This window comes from Schistocerca gregaria, chromosome 1 (genome assembly GCF_023897955.1).
Source record: "Schistocerca gregaria isolate iqSchGreg1 chromosome 1, iqSchGreg1.2, whole genome shotgun sequence".
NCBI lineage: Eukaryota > Metazoa > Arthropoda > Insecta > Orthoptera > Acrididae > Schistocerca > Schistocerca gregaria.
This window is the reverse complement of record NC_064920.1, coordinates 731435321-731456550: the sequence shown is the minus strand read 5'-3', so window position 1 is coordinate 731456550 and position 21230 is coordinate 731435321. Positions and strand designations below refer to the sequence as shown.

At 38.7% G+C, this 21230-nt stretch overlaps 1 protein-coding gene across 9 annotated transcripts in view; it reads right to left on the bottom strand.

Moving 5' to 3' along the window:
- Positions 1–21230, bottom strand: part of LOC126267127 (uncharacterized) — a 308818-nt gene that overhangs the window by 1052 nt on the left and 286536 nt on the right. For all 9 annotated transcript variants that reach the window (XM_049972120.1, XM_049972092.1, XM_049972060.1 and 6 more), the window contains 2 exons: positions 19337–19577; positions 5621–5814 (listed from right to left, as the gene is read on the bottom strand). In XM_049972120.1, coding sequence (XP_049828077.1) covers positions 5621–5814; positions 19337–19577 — 435 coding nt within the window. The remainder of the gene's footprint in view (positions 1–5620; positions 5815–19336; positions 19578–21230) is intronic.

Genomic DNA, 21230 nt, shown 5'->3' with positions numbered 1-21230 from the left:
GGTCTCTAGACAAGTCAAATGTAACAATCCTCCTTTGAAAAATGCTTTCCATTAAGCTTCTATCATTGAGATGAATAGATTTATCTGATTCATTCATTTTGATTTGACAAACTGTAAAAATTGACAAGCCTAAGAATCCTTAATCTATATGAAATAGAGTGAAGTCTGCTCTGTCAAAATGTCATCTTGTGTGATACATTTGTGATACCTCTTTTCATTAAAATTATTTTTCTCACTAATACTTTTGTATGACAATGTTGGCATCAGAAACAGATTTTCTTTTCCTGCCTTAACATAGGCAACAACTTAGTTGCTATGTTTGTCTTAGAGAATATTTTGATCAGACTTCCTGTTACTCTATTAGACAGTGAGATTTGTGAAGATCAAATTCATCTTTTTTTTTACAATTTTAGTGTTCGGTTAAGCAAGGAATTCATTCTGGCCGCCAAAGTTGGTGCATGTTTTCTATGTGTGCATTTATAGCAAAAAATCAAGATCATTTCCAGAAGCAACACCACACACATCTTCCTCTGGTTGGAAGTAGTGCAGGGACACTTTTGTAGATTTTTTGGTGTTTATGAGCAGTGTTAAAAATTTCAGAATCCTTCATGTGTACAATATATGGTAGTGTAGTAATGAAATTACCTAAAAATTTAGCATACATTTTGGGTGAACAGCTTTTTTCATAGTTTAATGTGGAGAAAGTAGCAAGTGTCACACAAATTTGAAATAAGCATACTATTTAAAAGTATAAGAGCTGTGTACTGTCTTGCAAAGACAGGAAATTGTTTGATTCTAGTATGTGTGACAGATGTAATTGCAAAATAAGATTTGAAAGCGAGGGTGGTCCCTTAAAAGCTATATTTTGCTTCACTTTGTTGTGCAGCATACATAAAATGTTTGTTGCGTTGACTTCAGTATATCAACTACTGCCTTTACCTAAGTATGCATTTTAAATTGAGGAAGAAAGAAACCTGTAACCATCATACAAATTAAGATAATTTTCAGTTGTTTTTCTTTAAAAATAGTAAGGGAAGAAAGCAACTACATGAGATGCAAGACAAAAGTTTAACAAAAAAAAAAACTGCAGTATAATGTCTAAAATACAGAAGCAGACTGAGAGATTACAGAAATTTTGAGGTTTGTTTGGGATATCCTCATGAATATCATTTAGGTTTAAAATTTCTGAGCTGTCAGCATTGATTATGAATGAGTGAACATGCTATATTGTGGCACTGAATTAATACAAATTACTATAAAATAAGGTTTCAATCTTATGAATCAGATTTATTTACATAACACATACTGGGTTAAGTTTCTGCCTAAAATTTGTAATTTCTGTTTGAGGTATTTGTTGAGTTTTGTGTGCCATTGTAGACACAACAGATGCTGTGATGTCAGCACAGATGTAACAGAGGCACATCAATGTTGCTTCATAGAATACTTCAAGCAGAGGCCTTCCTTGGAAAAGCAATAAAAATGTTGTATAAAAAAAGAATGTCAGTTGGATATTACATAGATAGAATTGTTTGAGATCCTTTATGTTGAGAGTATATTGAGTTAAATACAGCAATAAATCTGTTTGTTACACTCAACTCATTGATTACTCATTGAAGTAGGATTGAGTACTGTAAGTACATTTACATTTTGCAGAAAACGTGGATGAAAGTTCTGCAGGGCCAGAAGCCATCTAACTTTGTCCTGCAGAACTCTTCCAAATGGCGACAATGCCCTCACAAGACAAGTGAATTTCGAAATGGTGGCAGTTGTTGCATATGAAAGGCTGCGTCATATTTGACCGTACTTACAGCAGCCCATCATATAATTCTCTTTGGGTACAAAACAACTTCGTCTTATCAATGCAAGTTTGCTGCATTGTTCTATGCTTAGACAATATCTTGTTCGTCCCCAAGGTTCCTGCTTTCTTGGGTTGCACATGTCGTAGGCACTTGAACTTACTTGTTTCATTCTGTATTTTGTTTGTTAAAAATGTAAGCTGCTTAATCTAAACAGTTGATACTTGTGCTGCTCCAGGTAACAGTGCCTTGAAAGTTCTTTTTCTAAGTGGTACACTTCCTTAGCGGTAAATTGTTTCACAACACGGTAAATAGTCTTAAGAGATCACAGCCTATCAGCAAAACGCTGGGCACAAAGAGCAACAGCAGTGTTCAAATTTCTTGAAGCCTCACCATAAACTAAAATTATTTAGATTTTCTCTTATGTGGATAAAACATCCATTCCTGCAAATGTATCAGAAGCTCGAGTTGATAAAGGTCCTGGCCCTGCTGTGGGGCATGCTGATTTGTGTGGTGCTGAGCGATGGGGCATACATGCAAGTACACTTGGTATGCTCTGTGTGCATCTGTGACATGTGCACCTGTTTTATTATTATGAAATGTTTCCTTAGAATGGTTGTGGGGTGTATTCTGCTGATGGCCACATAGCAGTAGGTGTGTGTGTTACTGCAGCTGGATGGAAGGACACACTGAAATCAGTCATCCTGATGGTGTGATTTGAGGGGACTCGGTGAAATCAAGCATCTTGAATAGCAGGGACTTGCCAACACCAACTCCAAAGGGAACAGAAAACTGTTACATTAAAAGCAGCTTATTTGCAATATGTTTAAATGTTGAACTGTAAGAGTTTTACTGTGTAACTAAATTTGCAATTTTTTAATGAAAATATTGACTATTCAGAATCAAAAAGTCAAAGTTTTTATTGCAAATGTAATATAAAAGCAAATGAGTACATTCTTAATTGCAAATACCAGAAAAATTGAATGTTGTCAATTACAGCACCATCCACCATGCATGAAAAAGTTTTGGGTTAATCCTAGGTATTTTTTTGGCGTAGAATCTGAATCTGCAATAAAAATGGTAGGTATTGCATTTGAAAATAAAATGTCTCCCACACCATAGAGGCACGGCCAATTTTAGCACAGACAAGTCCCCTATGAAATATTAGCTTTTCAGCTCAAACATTTTTTTCATACATTGTATATTTTTCAAGATACATAGTTTTTACAAATTAAACAAAGAACCTGTACACATGAGTCATGTTTATAGTGAAGAGGAGGAACCAGGTGGCCACTTTAGCAGATCAGCAGTTTTACCCAGCCTGTGGATTTAATGAATAAACTCATTCAGGCATCTTGCATGCACATGCTCTGTAACTTACACTTGCTAAGCATGTCTTACATTTAAAGATGTGTATGGGACCTTTTACCTTCTAAAGCTACCTTATGCTCTGTTTTGCTGCATAGTGCACCCACACCAAACATACATTTGGACTATGATGTAATATTAACTCTAGGCTGAATCTCAAAAGAATAGGGAGCATGTGAGGAGCCAGGTTTCCTGAGAAATAATTTTAAAGGTCTTTAGAGTGAGTCACAACCAAAATATCAGTTTGAAGAAGCAGCAGTTGTGTGGTGGTGTGCCTGAAATTTGAGTATGAACTACAGTTGGTTTGAATAATTCACCAGTAACATAAGTTGGAAGATGCAAAACAGTGCAAAGGAAAAGGTGAAGCAGCCGTTGCTAATTCTGCTGTCAGTGACTGAAGTCAACACAACAATGTTTTTATTATAGTTCTATTATAAGTGATATCAACAAATTGCAAAGAAACAAAATCAGAATGAATGAAGTACATATCTAGTGAAAGTGAAAAAGTTGTGTTCCTCAGAATCATTGACTGGCACACACAAATACTGAAAAACAAATTATGGGGAGATAAAGGAAGAGGTGTTAAAATATGGGATGCAGATGAACCTAACTATTGATAAATGTTGAAAAGGATGAGGTATGACTCTAACATGTAGGACGAAGAAGAGATGAGTAAGTTCATGTAGAAGAAATAGGTGAATCAGAGGTGGAGTCAGAATCAGATTGCTAAATGATTTGAGGCTAAACAATTCATTACCTTTTGAAATTGTGGAAATTAACTACACTTACTTTTAACTAGTGTTCAGTGACAAACCATGAAATATGTGAACTGATAGGGCATGGGTATGCTCCTGAGAGTACCTTCAAAGTGGACAGTGTTACAAAATAACTAAGCACATCCTCTTAGGCTTAACTATTGGATTTTCATATCTGTTAATGGATGCATATGCTCAATTTCTGTCTCGTATGTGTTTTTGACACACAGTCTTCCTTCCTTGTGTGCTGAGTTATGAAGAGTGAGTTGAGTTGCAAACAGCATCAAAAGGAGTTTCTCACTCTGATAAAGGAAATTATTCCTTGGCATTTTTTTCAGCTGACTACCATTATGTCGTTAGAACATATATATATATGGTGAATAGTGCAGAGGGTAACTGGAAGGCGCTGTGAAGATATCTGGTGATTTATAAACAGTTAAATAATGAGTGATCAGAAAGTTTCTGTTCCAAGGCTTTACAGTCCAGAATCGGTATGCCATCAGGCAAAACTGCTGTGAACTTTGAGGCAATCATCTCACTGAAGCACTAGATTGAAAATACTCATGTGGTTAAACACCATGTCCAGCTGCATGAAGAACTTTGTAACTGCCTACTAAACACCCTTGTCTGACAGGAACTGTTGACCCTTCAAGGCCTTTTCTTTTTAGGGGCCGTAGAGGTCAAGACTATAGGGCGGGTGCTCGAGTGTCTCCCACTTAACTTGGCATAACTTCTGCATTACAACGTTCGCGATACGGGGACTTGTGTTATCATGAAGCAGTAGCACTCCTTGTTGCACCGTTCCACAGCGCTGCTCTCTGACAGACATACTGCACGTTCTTCATTGTCTGATGGACACGTATGCCACATTAATCCCTTGCCTATATGTCAGTGTTTATATGCCAGCATCAGAGTTGCACTACATTGCACCCATGCTGCAGCAACGGCCTCAAATAGAAACTCTTTGATTGCCTGTTACATTTTGATATATTGCTGGTTTCAATTGAACAGTCTGAGAATGGTCTCTCAGTGATTACAGTTACAAAATTTTCAAAAATTGTCTGACATTTGGAACCATGTTTAATACAACATAGAAACAACTTAACTAACTTGGAGTTAAGAATTATATGTCACTGTGCGTAAAAATAATATTAAGAGAGAAAAATGACTTATATATTTCTGTGTGCACATATATATGGCAAGTATCTAAACACTGGGCTGGAACCTGTATGTAGCACACCCAGATGACAGAAAAAAATGAGTGACATGACATGAAAGAAATAATCAGTAGAAAAACTACACAATGCCACAAATTGAGGTTACACATTAGCTGCCAGACACAAACTGTACAAGCAGAACGAGATGATGAATTGAGAAGTCTAACTTCTCTTGTACAGTTGATTGCCTGGTATCTATTGTAACCTGGGAATGACAATCTGTGTACAGTATGTAACTTGTACTGGTGCTTAAAACAAAAATTATACATCACATAAAAGATTGGATAAAAAGTAACACAAAAACAAGATAGAAACAAAAATCCTTTACTTTGGGGGGGAAAATGTTGTTTACCTGATAGCTCTGACATTTAGTTCACTGTTATTGTGTGCTTACATTTAGTGAATCCTTTTTAAACCGTATTTTATGAAACAAGATGCGATACACAATGATAAATCTCATATTAGTTGTTATCCCACTACGTACCGACAGCTACTGTTTTGACGTGTGCCCCTGGCAAGTCTTGGAACACGTTGTATTCTGGGTGTGAAATGTCACCCAACATTCTTGCTACATCATCCTTATTTAATGGATCAGGATAATTGTTGAGAGTTGAAAGGCGCTGCTCACTGCTGGCTATAATCATACCTCCTGTTTCAGGTATTTTAAGCCTGAGAAACCTGCAATAAACACACACACACACATCTCAGTTTTTCTTTCTTGATAATGAATTAGAGTAGTTTTCGTTTTGACTGGCGGGTGAATGTATGAACCCTGACGTAGAAAATAAACAGCTTTTTTAGTTCTTGCATCTAAAACCTTCATTTTGCTTCACAGAAAATTATGTAAAGGACCACAGTTTACACATCCTAGTACCATAGGAATACAAAACTTTATTTTGTTTACAGGGTGTCCCAGCCTCAATGGTATATTAGAGAAGTTTAATTTGTACTATTTGCAACAAATCATACATCAATTTGAAAATAACCAACCTAGTTTTTCTTACAGATGTGTAGCTATAGTTATATGGCACACATCCAACCTAAATTTCAATTATTCACACACAAGTCTGCGGTAATGAAAGCAATAGCCTCTACATTTCTGTGTCTCAATTCTGTCAAATCATTAGCTAGTGGTATAAAGTCACGAGGAGGGAGGAGGGGGGGGGGGGGGGAGGGGAACACACACACACACACACACATGGTGTGAAGTCAGGATGATGTGGAGGTCACTGGAAAACAGTTGTCATACAGATAGGCCACCCCTGTTATGGTAGCTACAACAAAAACAAATGGTCCTTACACTTGATGTCAGGGCACAGTGCAGAATGCATTTAATTGTAGGGAATCTCTTCGTATTGTATAGGTTCATGATCTGACCCCCAGATATGAACATTACGGATATTTACCTTCCCATTTAGATGATAAGTTGCTTCTCCACTGAACACCACAGAATCAAGAAAGTAATTATCCTGCCGTACAAAGTTATAACTGGAGTAAGGATTTTAAGGTGCAGCCCTTTCCAAAAATAAAACTATATTTGCACCTTTTTCTGATATTATTACAGTTTGCATCTCTTCCCTTCTATTCCATGCTTAAGCACCTTTCCTTCCATTTTTATCTACATTTTCAGTACATTGGACAGCACTTTTTCTCTTCTTGAACAGGATTCTAAGATTTCGTTTAATCAGAAGTCAACAATGGTCAATAAATATTAATATAATTTATGGAAATTAGCAGTAATTATTCATACCCCCAGCAACAATGGCCAACTCAGGAACAATAGTCAACTTCAGTAAAAATGGTCAATACGGAGCTGTGAAATCAAATAAAATTTAAACATTGATGCTGCAACAGTTGAAACCTAAATATAGTTTGTGCCAGCATGAGTTTTAACACTTCCTATCTATCGACTGTTTAGTGTCTTGTTGGCTTTGTTGGTGTTTTACCAGAACTGATTTTTCACTACAAAATCATGGTGAAGGTTAAGTAGAAGTTGTGTTCACTTTCAGAAGAATTCAAGATTATTTTTATCGAAACTGGTGGCATCATTCTGTGATGCGGCATCTGCAAAGTATTGGTACATATTGCAATTGATGACAAGCATCAAAGAAAAAGAATAAACCAATGCATCCAGAATAACTAACATATGAAGAACATTGAACTTTGCCAGTTGAAACCTAAGCAGACTGCTCTGATGCACACCTCCGCTTCAGGATCTGAAAAGCAGTGCTCACTGAATGAGTTTAGTCTGAATCTTGACAGGGCACTAATCCAGTCAGGAATTCCAACAATCCTTATTCAATTCATTTCTTGAGAAGTATATACAGGGGTCAGTAGTGGATCAGAGCACTCAAAAAAAGTTGAATACAGTGAATTTATGAGAATGTTTCAGAGAAAGTAAAAGAGGCAATCAGTAAACAAAAAATGGGGTTCATTTTAGATGAAACTACTGATGAGCTCCAACGATGTATTTTGCATGTGTTAGTTTTTCCATTATATGGTGAATGGGTAAAACCTGTGCTTTCCAAGATGTACCAACTCGAGAAGACAGATGCCTGCACAATAATGCAATTATTCAATGACTCATGTATGAACCTGTGGCCAGGGGGCATACAATATGAAAAAATCAGGCTTGTGTTGACAGATCAAGTACACACATGCTTTTGGCTTTCCAACAATTAAAGGGTGTATACTCCAACCATAAGCATGTGACATAGATTGCACATGGTCTACAACATATTCGCAAAAGTATCTGGGAGAATTACTGTAGGGTAAATGTCTTCATTGCTACCCTGAAGAGGATTCTGGTAAAAGGCTCCCAGATGTTAAGTTTTCTATCAGGAAATGACAGTGCTCCACCTTCCACAGTTTCCTGTCACCACAAAGTGTGGTGCTCAGATAAGATGTGCACTCTTCTTGCGCGAAAACTTTGATAAAATTGAAAACTTCATATTTACTGTAGACACAATGTACAGCAGCAGCCATAAAGCAGAACAAACAATTGGTCAACAACAAAGACCTAGAGTTGGAATTTTTTGCAGTCTGTGGCTACAAGTACTTGCCTGATGTAATTCAGAGTTTGGAAGAAGGAGATATGGAGTAACGGGAAAGGTGGAAGAAGTTGATGAATGTTAGGGATGTCCCTGATGGATTTGTTAAAGACAAATTTGAATTACATTTGAAGAACAATCCAGATGAGGAAACCTTTGCAACTTTAACTGAACTTCCTATGTGGGTGCTGGAAAGTTATGCTCTATTGGTTTCTATAGATGCCAAGTGGAGTATCTGTAAATATAAGGAGCTGTTGAGCTCAAAGTGCCAGCAACTTAGTGTCAAAAACATTGAAATGATGTGTATAATCCAGTAGAGCAGAAACCTGTAAATGGCACAAAGAAAGTTAATGTAGCTTGTTTAAACCAAAATAATTTCATCAGCACCTTTTTTGCACCTTATTGTATGTATTTTCAGCTTTCTTCCCCCTTTTCTGGCCAGAATTAGAACCTTAAAATCCTTTCACTAGTTATAACATACACCATTTTCACCTGGCTTTAAAACGTGTTGTGAATCTAGAAGCTGTGGTCACAGTGAGAACAGGAAAATGAGCACAGAGTGTGGGTGAGTGGCTCAGTTTATGCCCGGAGGTGTCAGTGACATAGTGGTAACTCCATAACATTTATTTATCGTGACGAGTTACCAGTGTTATAAGTGTCTTCAGAGTGGGGTTGGTGGCTGGCCATAAGCTTGTATAATGCTTCATCAATGAAATGTGGTGTCGCTCTGCAGACAGTCGCTGGTGGCAGTGTAGAGATGAGGAGGCATTGCCAACTGAATATTCTGCTATACAGTGTGGCTTCTACCTCATCAGCTCTCTTGAAGACAGCCCGTCACTTGTTCATGTGGAGATTGCTGACTGTGGTCAAGGATGTTGGTTGTTGTGAAGGCTAGGCCCAGGTCATCCACCATGGATAGACCAAGACTACAGCAGCTGCTTACAAGTTGGCCCAGAGGCTACACAAACTCACCAGACTTGTCATTGTGGAGACAGCAGCTTGCAGGTCTTCTGCAATGACTTTTAGTGGAGGAGGGCTTTCCACACACCAGTCTTCTTATCCACAATGACCCAGTTGCAGGCAATGGCAGACCACAGCTATGGTGTGCATGAGTTTGGCTGCATCTCGATGTTGAAATCAGCAAGCAGGCCGTCATCAATCAGCTTGGCATGGTTTCACTGAAACTCTATTGACTATCATTCTCTCTGGTTCTAGAGTCACAGAAAGAATGGCAGCATGGCTGAATGTGTCTTTGAGTTCCAAAATCCTCATTATTTAAAGGACTGATCTTGCACCAACGATGCAGTGGCTCTGGGAATATGAGCACATTTGCCTTCGTTTATCGTTCCCGTCAATGCTCCTAGCCTCACTGTGGTAATTCATTAATTATTCTGCGTCACTGATCTCCAGTCTTTCTGGCTACATTTGACTTTGCAGTGACAACCTGCCACTGAAATTATGAACTGTTGCTTCACAGTTCCCTGTTACGCAGCACTGCAATGTTTGCATTTCTGCCTGCCTCACTCTGAGATTGTGTGGCAATGCTCACCTCACGCCCTGACTCTGCTATGTCAGCAGTACACCTTGTTGACATTCCACTTGGCACATCAGCCAAGAGCCAGTCTTTTCTGTTCTGAGCTCACCTGGCAGAACCTCTCTGGAGGGGAAATGTGTACATGTACAAGAAAATTATTCTGTCGTGCAACACTCCTCCCCTGTTTCAAAAATGTTGCCCTAAATTTTGCCATTGCTTATACTCTGCAACTCTCTGAGATCTAATTACATAATTGTAAACTGTGTCCACTGCACCAACTGTTTTACTCTTGAGAATTGACGTACATGGAATGTCTCTCTGTTTCCTAATTCTATACCATTTTTCTTAAGTTTCAGTTTGCTGAACTCTCTTTCACATTTATGCTACATTATCCTTATTTTTGTCTTTACATGTTTATCAGGTGGATTTTTTTAACCTGCTGTTTTGGTATTTCATCTGGAAGTTTATCTTTGAAACAAAAGTTTCCCTTACACTTGCTCAAAACACATATCGCTAAAATATGATTAACACATCTACTTGCAGTACTTCCTAGTACAATACACTGATTGGTAGCTCCAGTTACCTCTCTTATTTTACAGCTAGTTACAGATTGACTATACTGTGCAGTGCCAAGCTTCTTTATACTATCTTTTTATTAAAATCGACTCTTGTGTTCCTTGCACTTTACTGTGTGTATTGAATCTTAGTGATGCCATATGCAGTTTAAGTGGTCCTACCTTCACTGTAATAGAACCCTGTGACAATGTAACACATACATCTGTCTCCTTCAGCTGAAACAACGTCTTCCAAATTTGACTGAGTTTTTCTGAACAGTTACATGATGTTTTCTCTTACCCATATTTCCTTTCACACTGCAAGTATTGGCATGCACATATTCTTGAAAGGATTCAGTCCTGTTGGCTTGATCTTTAGCCTTACTATCATTTTTCCTCCTCCCCCCCCCCCCCCCCCCCCTCCCCTCCCCTCACCTCTTGCCCCTAACCAATTGGTGACAAAGCTGAGTCCTTCAGAAATAAATGTGCCGTTACTACTAAATTAGCCACAACATTTGCAACATGACCAACATCATCAACAGCTTTCTGTGTATTCTCAATAGTATCTACCTCAAAGCCACCATCTGCAATTACTGTCTGCACAATGCAAAAGTCAGTGGCACATGTATTTCCCAGTACATCTGGCCCAGTCTACAAGGCCTCAAAACAACAATCAATATCACCCAGTGGTGTAGATACTACTGCACCTAAATCAAGATCAACCATGTTGCTTCTCAAATGCCAATTTACTTCCTTATAGTACACAGTTCCAATCCCAAAGAAAGCAGATGTTGACAGATGTGAAAATTACCAACAATCAGTTTAATAAGCCACAGCTGCAAAATACTAACATGAATTCCTTACAGACGAATGGAAAAACTGGTAGAAGCCTACCTCGGTGAAGATCAGTTTGGATTCCGTAGAAATACTGGAACACTTGAGGCAATACTGACCTTACGACTTATCTTAGAAGAAAGATTAAGGAAAGGCAAACCTACGTTTCTAGCATTTGTAGACTTAGAGAAAGCTTTTGACAATGTTGATAGGAATACTCTCTTTCAAATTCTGAAGGTGGCAGGGGTAAAATACAGGGAGCGAAATGCTATTTACAATTTGTACAGAAACCAGATGGCAGTTATAAGAGTCGAGGGACATGAAAGGGAAGCAGTGGTTGGGAAGGGAGTAAGACAGGGTTGTAGCCTCTCCCCGATGTTATTCAATCTGTATATTGAGCAAGCAGTAAAGGAAACAAAAGAAAAATTCGGGGTGGGTGTTAAAATCCATGGAGAAGAAATAAAAACTTTGAGGTTCGCCGATGACATTGTAATTCTGTCAGAGACAGCAAAGGACTTGGAAGAGCAGTTGAATGGAATGGACATTGTCTTGAAAGGAGGATATAAGATGAACATCAACAAAAGCAAAACAAGGGTAATGGAATGTAGTAGAATTAAGTCAGGTGATGCTGAGGGAATTAGATTAGGAAATGAGACACTTAAAGTAGTAAAGGAGTTTTGCTATTTGGGGAGCAAAATAACTGATGATGGCCAAAGTAGAGAGGATATAAAATGTAGACTGGCAATGGCAAGGAAAGTGTTCTTGAAGAAGAGAAATTTGTTAACATCGAGTATAGATTTAAGTGTCAGGAAGTCTTTTCTGAAAGTATTTGTATGGAGTGTAGCCTTCTATGGAAGTGAAACATGGACGATAAATAGTTTGTACAAGAAGAGAATAGAAGCTTTCGAAATGTGGCGCTACAGAAGAATGCTGAAGATTAGATGGGTAGATCACATAACTAATGAGGCAGTATTGAATAGGATTGGGGAGAAGAGAAGTTTGTGGCACAACTTGACCAGAAGAAGGGATCGGTTGGTACGACATGTTCTGAGGCATCAAGGGATCACCAATTTAGTATTGGAGGGCAGTGTGGAGGGTAAAAATCGTAGAGGGAGATCAAGAGATGAATACACTAAGCAGATTCAGAAGGATGTAGGTTGCAGTAGGTACTGGGAGATGAAGAAGCTTGTACATGATAGAGTAGCATGGAAAGCTGTATCAAACCAGTCTGAGGACTGAAGACCACAACAACAACAACAGTACACAGTTACTTCATTTGGCACCGCCATTACTTGCGCACTATTAGTGCTTTGTGTATGAAGTAAATTTACAGGAACTGCCACAATCTTCACACTCAGTGTTTGCTCCATGTAGAACCCTGTGAAATGGACAATGACATGGTTGACCTGCTAGCAATTATTCAAACTCCAGCAAAGGAGGAAAACCTAAAATGATGATGCAGACACTTAAATAGACTAGCATGCACTATTACAACCAAATGTTCTGCTAGAATGGTTATTCACGAGTAGAGTATCTCATACTCATAAACAATGAATGAGCTAGGCTTACAACACAATACAGTATATCTTGAAATGGTACCAATTGATATACACCATCTTTGATCACTGCCTATGTTCACTCCTTTTATCCAATACATATAAATGCAACTAGACACTTGCCAGAAAGCTCACTGACTCCTTATTTTCCCAGCAGCCAAACAAAAACGTGCACACTAAACTGCAACCCTGCAGCAGTTGAGCCATATTCCCAGGAATGGGAGTAGACATGGTTCCACTGTCACTGAAGTCCTGAGGTGACATCCATTTCTAATACCAATGTTGTGACCCAGGTAGCTGGGGTCATGTTGTGAATGGCAGGCCAAGCACACAGTATGGGTGAGTGGCCCAGTTTATGCCCAGAGGTGACAGTCATACAGTGATATTTGCAATAACGTTTATTTATCGTGGTGAGTTTCAGGGCAGCAGTCGGCGGCCAGATGTAAGTGCACATTCTGTGAAGAAGTGCTGACACCTCATCAGCAAGCCATGATGTCACTCATCAGATTAGTGGCATGGCCACATGCTTTGCTGGTGGCAGCACAGGAATGTGGAGCCGTCACCCACGGAACATTCAGCGATACAGTGCGGCTCCCACCTGAGCACTCTTGAAGACAGATTGTTGCACAATCAGGTCAAGATTATCAACTATGGTCCATTATGTTGGTTGTCATGAAGACTAGGTCCTAGTGGTCTACCATGAATTGACCAAGATTGCAGCACATGCTCATGATTCTGCCAGGAGGCTGCACAAATGTGCCACAACTGTCAGTGTGGAGATGGTAGCTCGCAGATCATCTGCAATAACCTGTAGTGGAGGATTGGCCACACACTGGTCTTCTAATCTGTGATACCTAGTGGACAGCAATGGCAGACTACAGCTATGGTATGCATCAGGTTGGCTGCATCTTGGTGTTGAAGTCAGCAAGCAGGTAGTAGGCAGGCCATCATCAGCCTGCTTGTCATGGTCCACTGAAACTCAATAACCGTCATTTTCTCTGGTTTTACTGATATGGATAGCATGGCAGCATGACTGAATGTGTCTTTGAGCTCCAAAAGCCTTTTAATTTGAGGTCTGAGCCTGCATCTAAGACATGGTGGCTCTAACTTATCAGTGCATTTGCCTTCTTGTATTGGTCCTGTCAGCACACCTTGTCTCCTGTAGTTCAGTAATTATGGTGGGTCATTGAGCTCAGGTCTTTCTGATTACATTTGACTTTGCAGTGGTGCCCTGGCAATGAAGTTACGTAATGTTACATCAGAGTGCCTTGTTATGCAGCACTGCAACATTTGCATTTCTGCCTTCCTCAGTCTAAGGTTGTGTGGCAATTCTCATCCCTGACATCCATTACATCAGCAGTGTGCCTTGTTAATGTTCTGATTGGCACACTGGCCCAGACCTAGCCTTCACAAAACATTCACAATAAAATTATACTGCTGCACAATACATGGACCAACTGTAACCAGTATGGACATATGAGTAAAAGTTTTGTTGAAACTCTCCATACTGTCAGCTTTTGCCGCTGAAGTTCAAGGCTTGCTTTTTGAACAGACATCTGTGGACTACGATGGTAAGATGCCCTGAAACAGTGAGTATCCTCTTCAGACACTTTCCGTTGCCCCGTGCTTTTCCCTTTACACACACATCTGGTCATCTGAATTGACTGTACGATTGTCAGATGTTTTTGCCACATGAGGGCAGACTTTAAATGAAAAACACGTTGAGCTCAAACCACAGATTCACACAAAATGCTTCACACTCAGAAGACACCATTCTGCATATATGGCACTGTGAGGGGGAACAACAAATTGGTACTCAGGCATGTGATTATTTAAAACTGTTTGAGTTACTCTTTAATGGTAACCTTGAACCAAAACTTTACAATGCTTTCAGTTGATACTATTAATATTTATAAGTGGGAAATGCCTTTATGGATACCCTGTACTTTATTGGCTTTCTTGTCTTTGGCTTTTGTGTAGTGTAGGGAGTATGCATTTAAATTTAATTGTATTAAATTTTCTTGCTAAAAATTAAACTGATGAAACCAATTTGTATGTAAAGTGATGAGTCTGTGGATGTACTAAAATGTTGTACATAAATTTAACTATAATTAGATATACTGGTTCAGAAGCCATCAGTGTCTTTGTAAGCATTAATTGTTGGAACTGCTTGCTAGCATGAGTATATGCTAATGAATGTAACGAAACAATGTGCTTCACATTTATTCAAGTGTCATTGAACCTGACATATGTGTAACGGAAATACTGATTTCAAGATTAGACAAACTTAACTAATAGCTATATTGTTAATTGCCCTTCAGCTTATGAGTGCAAAGTTGTGCACAGCACTACAGGTATCATACAGTGACAGTGCCAACATTTAAGGCAAGATGACATAGTTTCAACCTGTGTGGGGAAACTGTATATTTGATACATGAAGCACTCCAAAAATAACCATATTATGGAGTACAATGAACAGGAGTCATCATGTACTTATTGAGGTGGAAGAACTGTGAGCCCTATCTGCAGCAGAGAATTGAAGTTAAAGAAGATACACTGATTTAATCAAAATTTTGAGGGACTATTATTTGTGTGATGTTATTTTCATATCTATTTAACTACCATCACGATTGAACTTTATTTATTCTACAACACAAAAATAAACTGAAGCACCAAAGAAACTGGTATAGGCATGCTTATTCAAAATAGAGATAAGTAAACAGGCAGAATATGGCACTGTGCTCATCAATGCCTATATAAGATGACAAGTGTCCTGAGAAGTGTTCAACATGACAGAAGCGCAACCCTTCTGCAAATTGCTGCAGATTTCAAAGCTGGGCCATGAACAAGTGTCAGCATGCGAACCATTCAACAAAACATTGATATGGGCTTTCGGAGCCGAAGGGCCACTCATGTACCTTTGATAAGTGCATAACACACAGCTTTACACCTCATCTGGGCCCATCAACATCAACATTGGACTGTTGATGACTGGAAACATGTTGCCTGGTCGAACAAGTCTCTTTTCAAATTGTATCGAGTGGATGGATGTGTATGAATCCATGAACCCTGCATGTCAGCAGAGGACTGTTCAAGCTAGTGGAGGCTCTGTAATGGTGTGGGATGTGTGCAGCTGGAGTGATATGGAACTCCTGATATGTCTAGATATGACTGACTAGTGACATGTACATAAGCATCCTGTCTGATCACCTGTACCCATTCATCTCCATTGTGCATTCGACAGACTTGGGGAATCCCAGCAGGGCAATATGACACCCCACACATCCAGAATTTCTACAGAATGGCCCCAGGAACACTCCTCTGAGTTTAAATACTTCCACTGGCCACCAAACTCCCCATACATGAACATTATTGAGCATATCTGGGATGCCTTGCAATGTGCTGTTCAGAAGAGATCTCCAGCCCCTCATACTCTTATGGATTTGTGGACAGCCCTGCAGGATTCATGGTGTCAATTCCCTCCAGCACTACTCCAGACATTAGTTGAGTCCATGCCACACCGTGTTGTGGCACTTCTGCATGCTCATGGGGGCCATACATGATATTAGCCTGGTGTACCAGTTTCTTTGGCTCTTCAGTGCATTTGTATGATAAAGTAGTCCCAAAGCTTGCTACAATTTTTCTGATTTGAGGAGCTTTGCAACATGTGTTGCAGGCAGTGGGGTCTTGATGGTACATCTAGGAAGTCTACTTTTCAACCCTAAAAAGGTATTCAACACCTAATTATCAATTCTTACAAAATACAATTCATAAGAAAATATATTCTAAGACACACACACACACGCGCACACACACACACACACACACACACACACACACACACACACACACACACACACACAAAGATGCACCACAAGGGAATTGTCTGAATGGGCAGATGTGATGTTCCTTACAAACAAATGATTACAATTTCAGAAAAATTGGATGATTAATTCAAGAAAAAGAGCTTCACAAATTGAACAAGTCAATAAAGCGTTGTTCCACCTCTGGTCCTTAAGCAAGCTGTTATTTGACTTGGCATTCATTGATAAAGCTGGTGGATATCATGCCAAATTCTGTCCAATTGGTGCATTGGTTCATCAAAATCCTGAGATGCTTGGAGGAGCCTGCCCATAATGCTCCAAACATTCTCAGTTGGGGATAGATCCGGTTACGTTGCTGACCATGGTGGGGTATGGCAAACATGAAGACAAGCAGTAGAAACTCTCAACATGTGTGGGCAAGCATTATGAGGCTGAAATGTAAGCCCAGGATGGCTTGCAAGGAGGGCAGCAAAATACAATGTAGATATTGCTGAAATACTGCTGGGCTGTTGGGGTGCCATGGATGACAGTCAAATGGGACCTACTATGAAATGAAATGGCACCTCAGACCATTACTGCTGGCTGTCAGGCCATGTGGTAGGTGACAGTTAGGATGCTATCCCACCACTGTCTGGGATGTCTCCAGATACACCACTGGTCATCAGGGCTCAATTCGAAGTGGGACTCATCAACGAAGACAATCAATGAGTTTCCAGGCCGAAGGTTCTTTTTTGTCCACACTTTATAACATTTGGTACAATGGTGACTTGTTTGCAAACAGAGAAGTCTACAACTATGGTAGATCATATTGCACTATAAGTGACATTTCATGACTCATCAAGTGTGGGAGTAAGTCATATAATTATGTTTGTCAGTATGTACCAAATACTTCACTCCTGTTCAGTTAGCATTACACCATAATGGTAAAGGCATTGGTAGTAGTAGTAGTAGTAGTAGTGGTAGTAGAAATGGCAGTAGCAGTAGTAATAATGTATGCATTGGTGCAATGTATTTCGTTTCTGGGAGTGGGTTATCTTGAGTCAGAGAGTGAACATATGAAAAGCAAAAGTAGTAACAACAGTTAACTTATACTTCCGGGTTCTTCAGAACAAAAATTATTATTTTTCTAGCCGGTGCCAAAAATGTTTTTGTAAACATGTGTATGTGGTAATTTCAGTTAAACTGCCAAAACTGGATGCTTTACAGAACCAGTTTTAAAATATGTCATTTAAACAGGATGTATTTGAGAAACTTGGGACTTGATATTTAACTATTGTTACTGAATCAAGGTTTTGAGATGACTCATTGTTACAAATAGATTCTAAATCATTTTCTGGTTAATTAAACACTTCCATATGTGCTACCTGAAGTTGAAAAGTGTGATCTATTGTTTGGTAGTTGCAGATATCTGATTTGCCACTTACCCAATGCATCAGCTTTGCTTAGTTTAAGACATATATGCTGTAGAACAAATTTGGGCAGCTCACTGTTTGCCACTTTGACAATTCTTTTAGAACAGGAACACTATCAAATTTTATTCCAACCTTACACTATCCATGATTATGTGATATTCCTGTTCTTTCTTTAGTGGGAAACAGGGAACCTGAACCTAGAAGACAAATGATAAGAATGTTGATGTGTTTGGCTGACACATGTTAAAATCTCTAAGTAGTTTGGCAATCCATGCTTGTACTGTATAAAAAATTTTCTTTATTTCTTGCTTGTATTAAAGTAGTGTGCCATAGAGATGCAATAGCAGCTGAAACAGTTATATCCACGTGTTTTTCAACAACTCTTTCAGGATCCTTAAACAGTCTCTTCAAAAGCAGACAAGTATTTTCAACCTATTTCATTGATTCCTTGAAAATTGTAATAATTATAAAATAACATATAAATTTGAAATTGTACAGAGGTTTTCTGACAGTTGTTCTTCGTATATACCATTTTCACTAGTGCTATATGGTGTAGCCACTGCCACACACCTCAGTGTGGCTTGCGAAGAATAAATTGGTTGCATGTGTAGATATCTTGTCTATAAAGTGTTATGAAAATGTTCATTAACAAGCAATATATCAATGGTATGTTAAACCAAGAGATGACATGATTTCTGAAGCACTTGTTTCATGGCAACAATTTTCTGATACGTTAAATCAGATTATTCATGAGAAATGACGATTTTTAAAACATCTCCTCTAAGCTGTATACAATTTTAAAAAATGTTGTCTGTATAATTAAAAAAAGGTTGTTTATAAAGTACGTGGAACAAGTAGAGTCCGGAGCATCCGAAACATTCAGATTAATTTCAAGTATGTTTTCTTATCACTCATACTATTGCTCATGCAGTTTGGAAAAATTCCATATAAGAGTCATCTCAAATAATTTTGCAAGGCACCTCAGCCTATCTCCAGTTATCATAAACGAAATTTGGGGCAGTGGATAACTTGTCTCCTGGGAAGCTTGTCTCCATGCATCACTTGTGGTGTTGGAAAGTATAATAGGTAGTTTTGACTGTTCTGGAGAGGAGCTATTGGCCACTCAATGACAAGATTATCAGTGACTTTTATTTTTGAAGAATGTGCACACAAACTGATTTCAAGCTACATTGCTTTTAGAACTTTGAGAACATAACTTGGGAATCATGTTGTAGTACTTAGCAGATCAGTAGATGTCTTTGTCTGGGCATTTCAAAATGAATTTGGTTGGAAACTAGATTATACAGGAGTACCTTACATTACACTTTGCACAATATACTACTATGGGAGTTACTGGGGTACAGGAGAATGTTGCTTCTAACATGAAAGAAAACAACTAAAGGAATTGTTTGAAGTATATGTAAAAGTTTACATACTTGTTACAGTGATATATATGCTCTCCAGGGCTAGCAGTGAGAACACTTAGGGCACTCTCCGTGGCTCCATTGGCAGCAGGTCCTACTTCAGCATTGTGGAACAGACGATCCCCTTCTTGGTTTAAAAATGTCATATTGATGCTCACAGCATTTGCTGCACCACAGCCACTATCTCGTAAGATTTGTTGTGCTTGTACAAAATTTTCAGCTGCGAGCAGTGCACGTGTTATGAAGTAGCGAGCTATTAAAATACAAATCAGACAACTTCTTATAGTTTTCTTTTAACAGGAAACTATTAAAACAGAAATACTGTACTTAGCAGAAGTAAGGGATGCAAGGGTTGGCAATATTATAAATTAGAAAATTAATATTAAAATCATAGAAACTGTGAAGATGAATGAGAGTAATATGTACTAGATAGTAAATGGACATTTCATTAAAGGCATTATTTCAAAACAAACATTGACTACTCTTTGGGTGTTCTAAATAAATATTACAAATTTTGGTGGTTGAAGAGATGAAATGAGCAGGATGAGACCATAAGAGTCAATTTGTGATTCAGGCTATGCTGAAGTAGGATTGCACAGCTTCCTTCAATAAGTGAAGTAAGGAAGAAGACAGGGAGAAAAATGTGTATAGAGTATACACTGCAGCGGAAATTCATGAGAATCATTTTTAAAGTAAGACCCTATTGGTAAGGGAGTTAGAGAAACTGTATTTATGAATCTAAATTGTATCAAAAACTGCAATATGCACATTTTTCCACTTTTCAACATAGTCACCATGAACATTTAAACATTTGTCAAGTCATGGCACAAGCTTTTGGATCCCAGCATCAAAGAACTCTGCTATTAGTGAGCAACAGTTTCTTCCAACATGTCATCATTTTTCAAACACTTTCCACCACGAAATTTCTTCAGTTTTGGAAACAGATGAAAGTTTGATGGAGCTAATCCAGGGCTGTACGTGTATGATCCAATAATTCCCAATGAAACTTGTCCAATTGCACCTTTATTCTTTTTGCAGCATAAGGCTAAGCATTGCCGTGAAGCAGAATGATGCCTGTAGAGAGCAGTTCCCACAGGTGATTTTGAATAGCGCATCTAAGCTTTAGTAAAGTTTCACAGTACCTCTCAGCATTTATTATCATTCCTCTTGGCAGAAAATGCAACAAAAGAATTACTTGCTGGTCCCAGAAGTGGCCATGATTTTCCATGTTGAAGGTTCTTGTTTGAATTTTTGTAGTTCCATTGGGGAGTTTAAATGATGCCATTCACTGGATTGACGTTTATTCTCTGGAGTGCAGTGCACAATCCATGTTTCACTACCAGTCGCAATGTGACTCAAGAATTTATCATCATCCTTGTGATAGCGCTCTAAAATGGACAAATTGTTTTGTGTTATTCTGTCAACATTTTTGGCACCCATCTTGCACACATTCTTTTGTAGTGACGTTAGGCAGTAAGAATGCGAAAAACTACTGATCTTGAAACTTGGAGAAATTTCTGGTGCAGCTAATCAACGGTGAAGTGCATATTTTGGAGAACTGTTTCATCAACTTTTTGTGTCAAGTCTTCATTCATGACAGTAGGCCATCAGATCGTTCTTCATCATGAACATTTGTCCTTCCTTCATTAAACAGCTTACACCATTTATGCGCATTTCCATAATTCATTATATCTGCACCATAAATGTCAATGAGCTGCCAGTGAATTTCAGCACGACAAACTTGTTTTGCATTTAAGAACTGAACAACTGAGCACCTTCACAATCGGCAGGGTTACTGACTGACATTGTGACAAACGAAACACTATAGCCATACAAGCAACACTGGCAGAGACATGAAACACAATAGCAATGTAGTGAGAGACTTGCCAAGAGTGGCCGACCATGA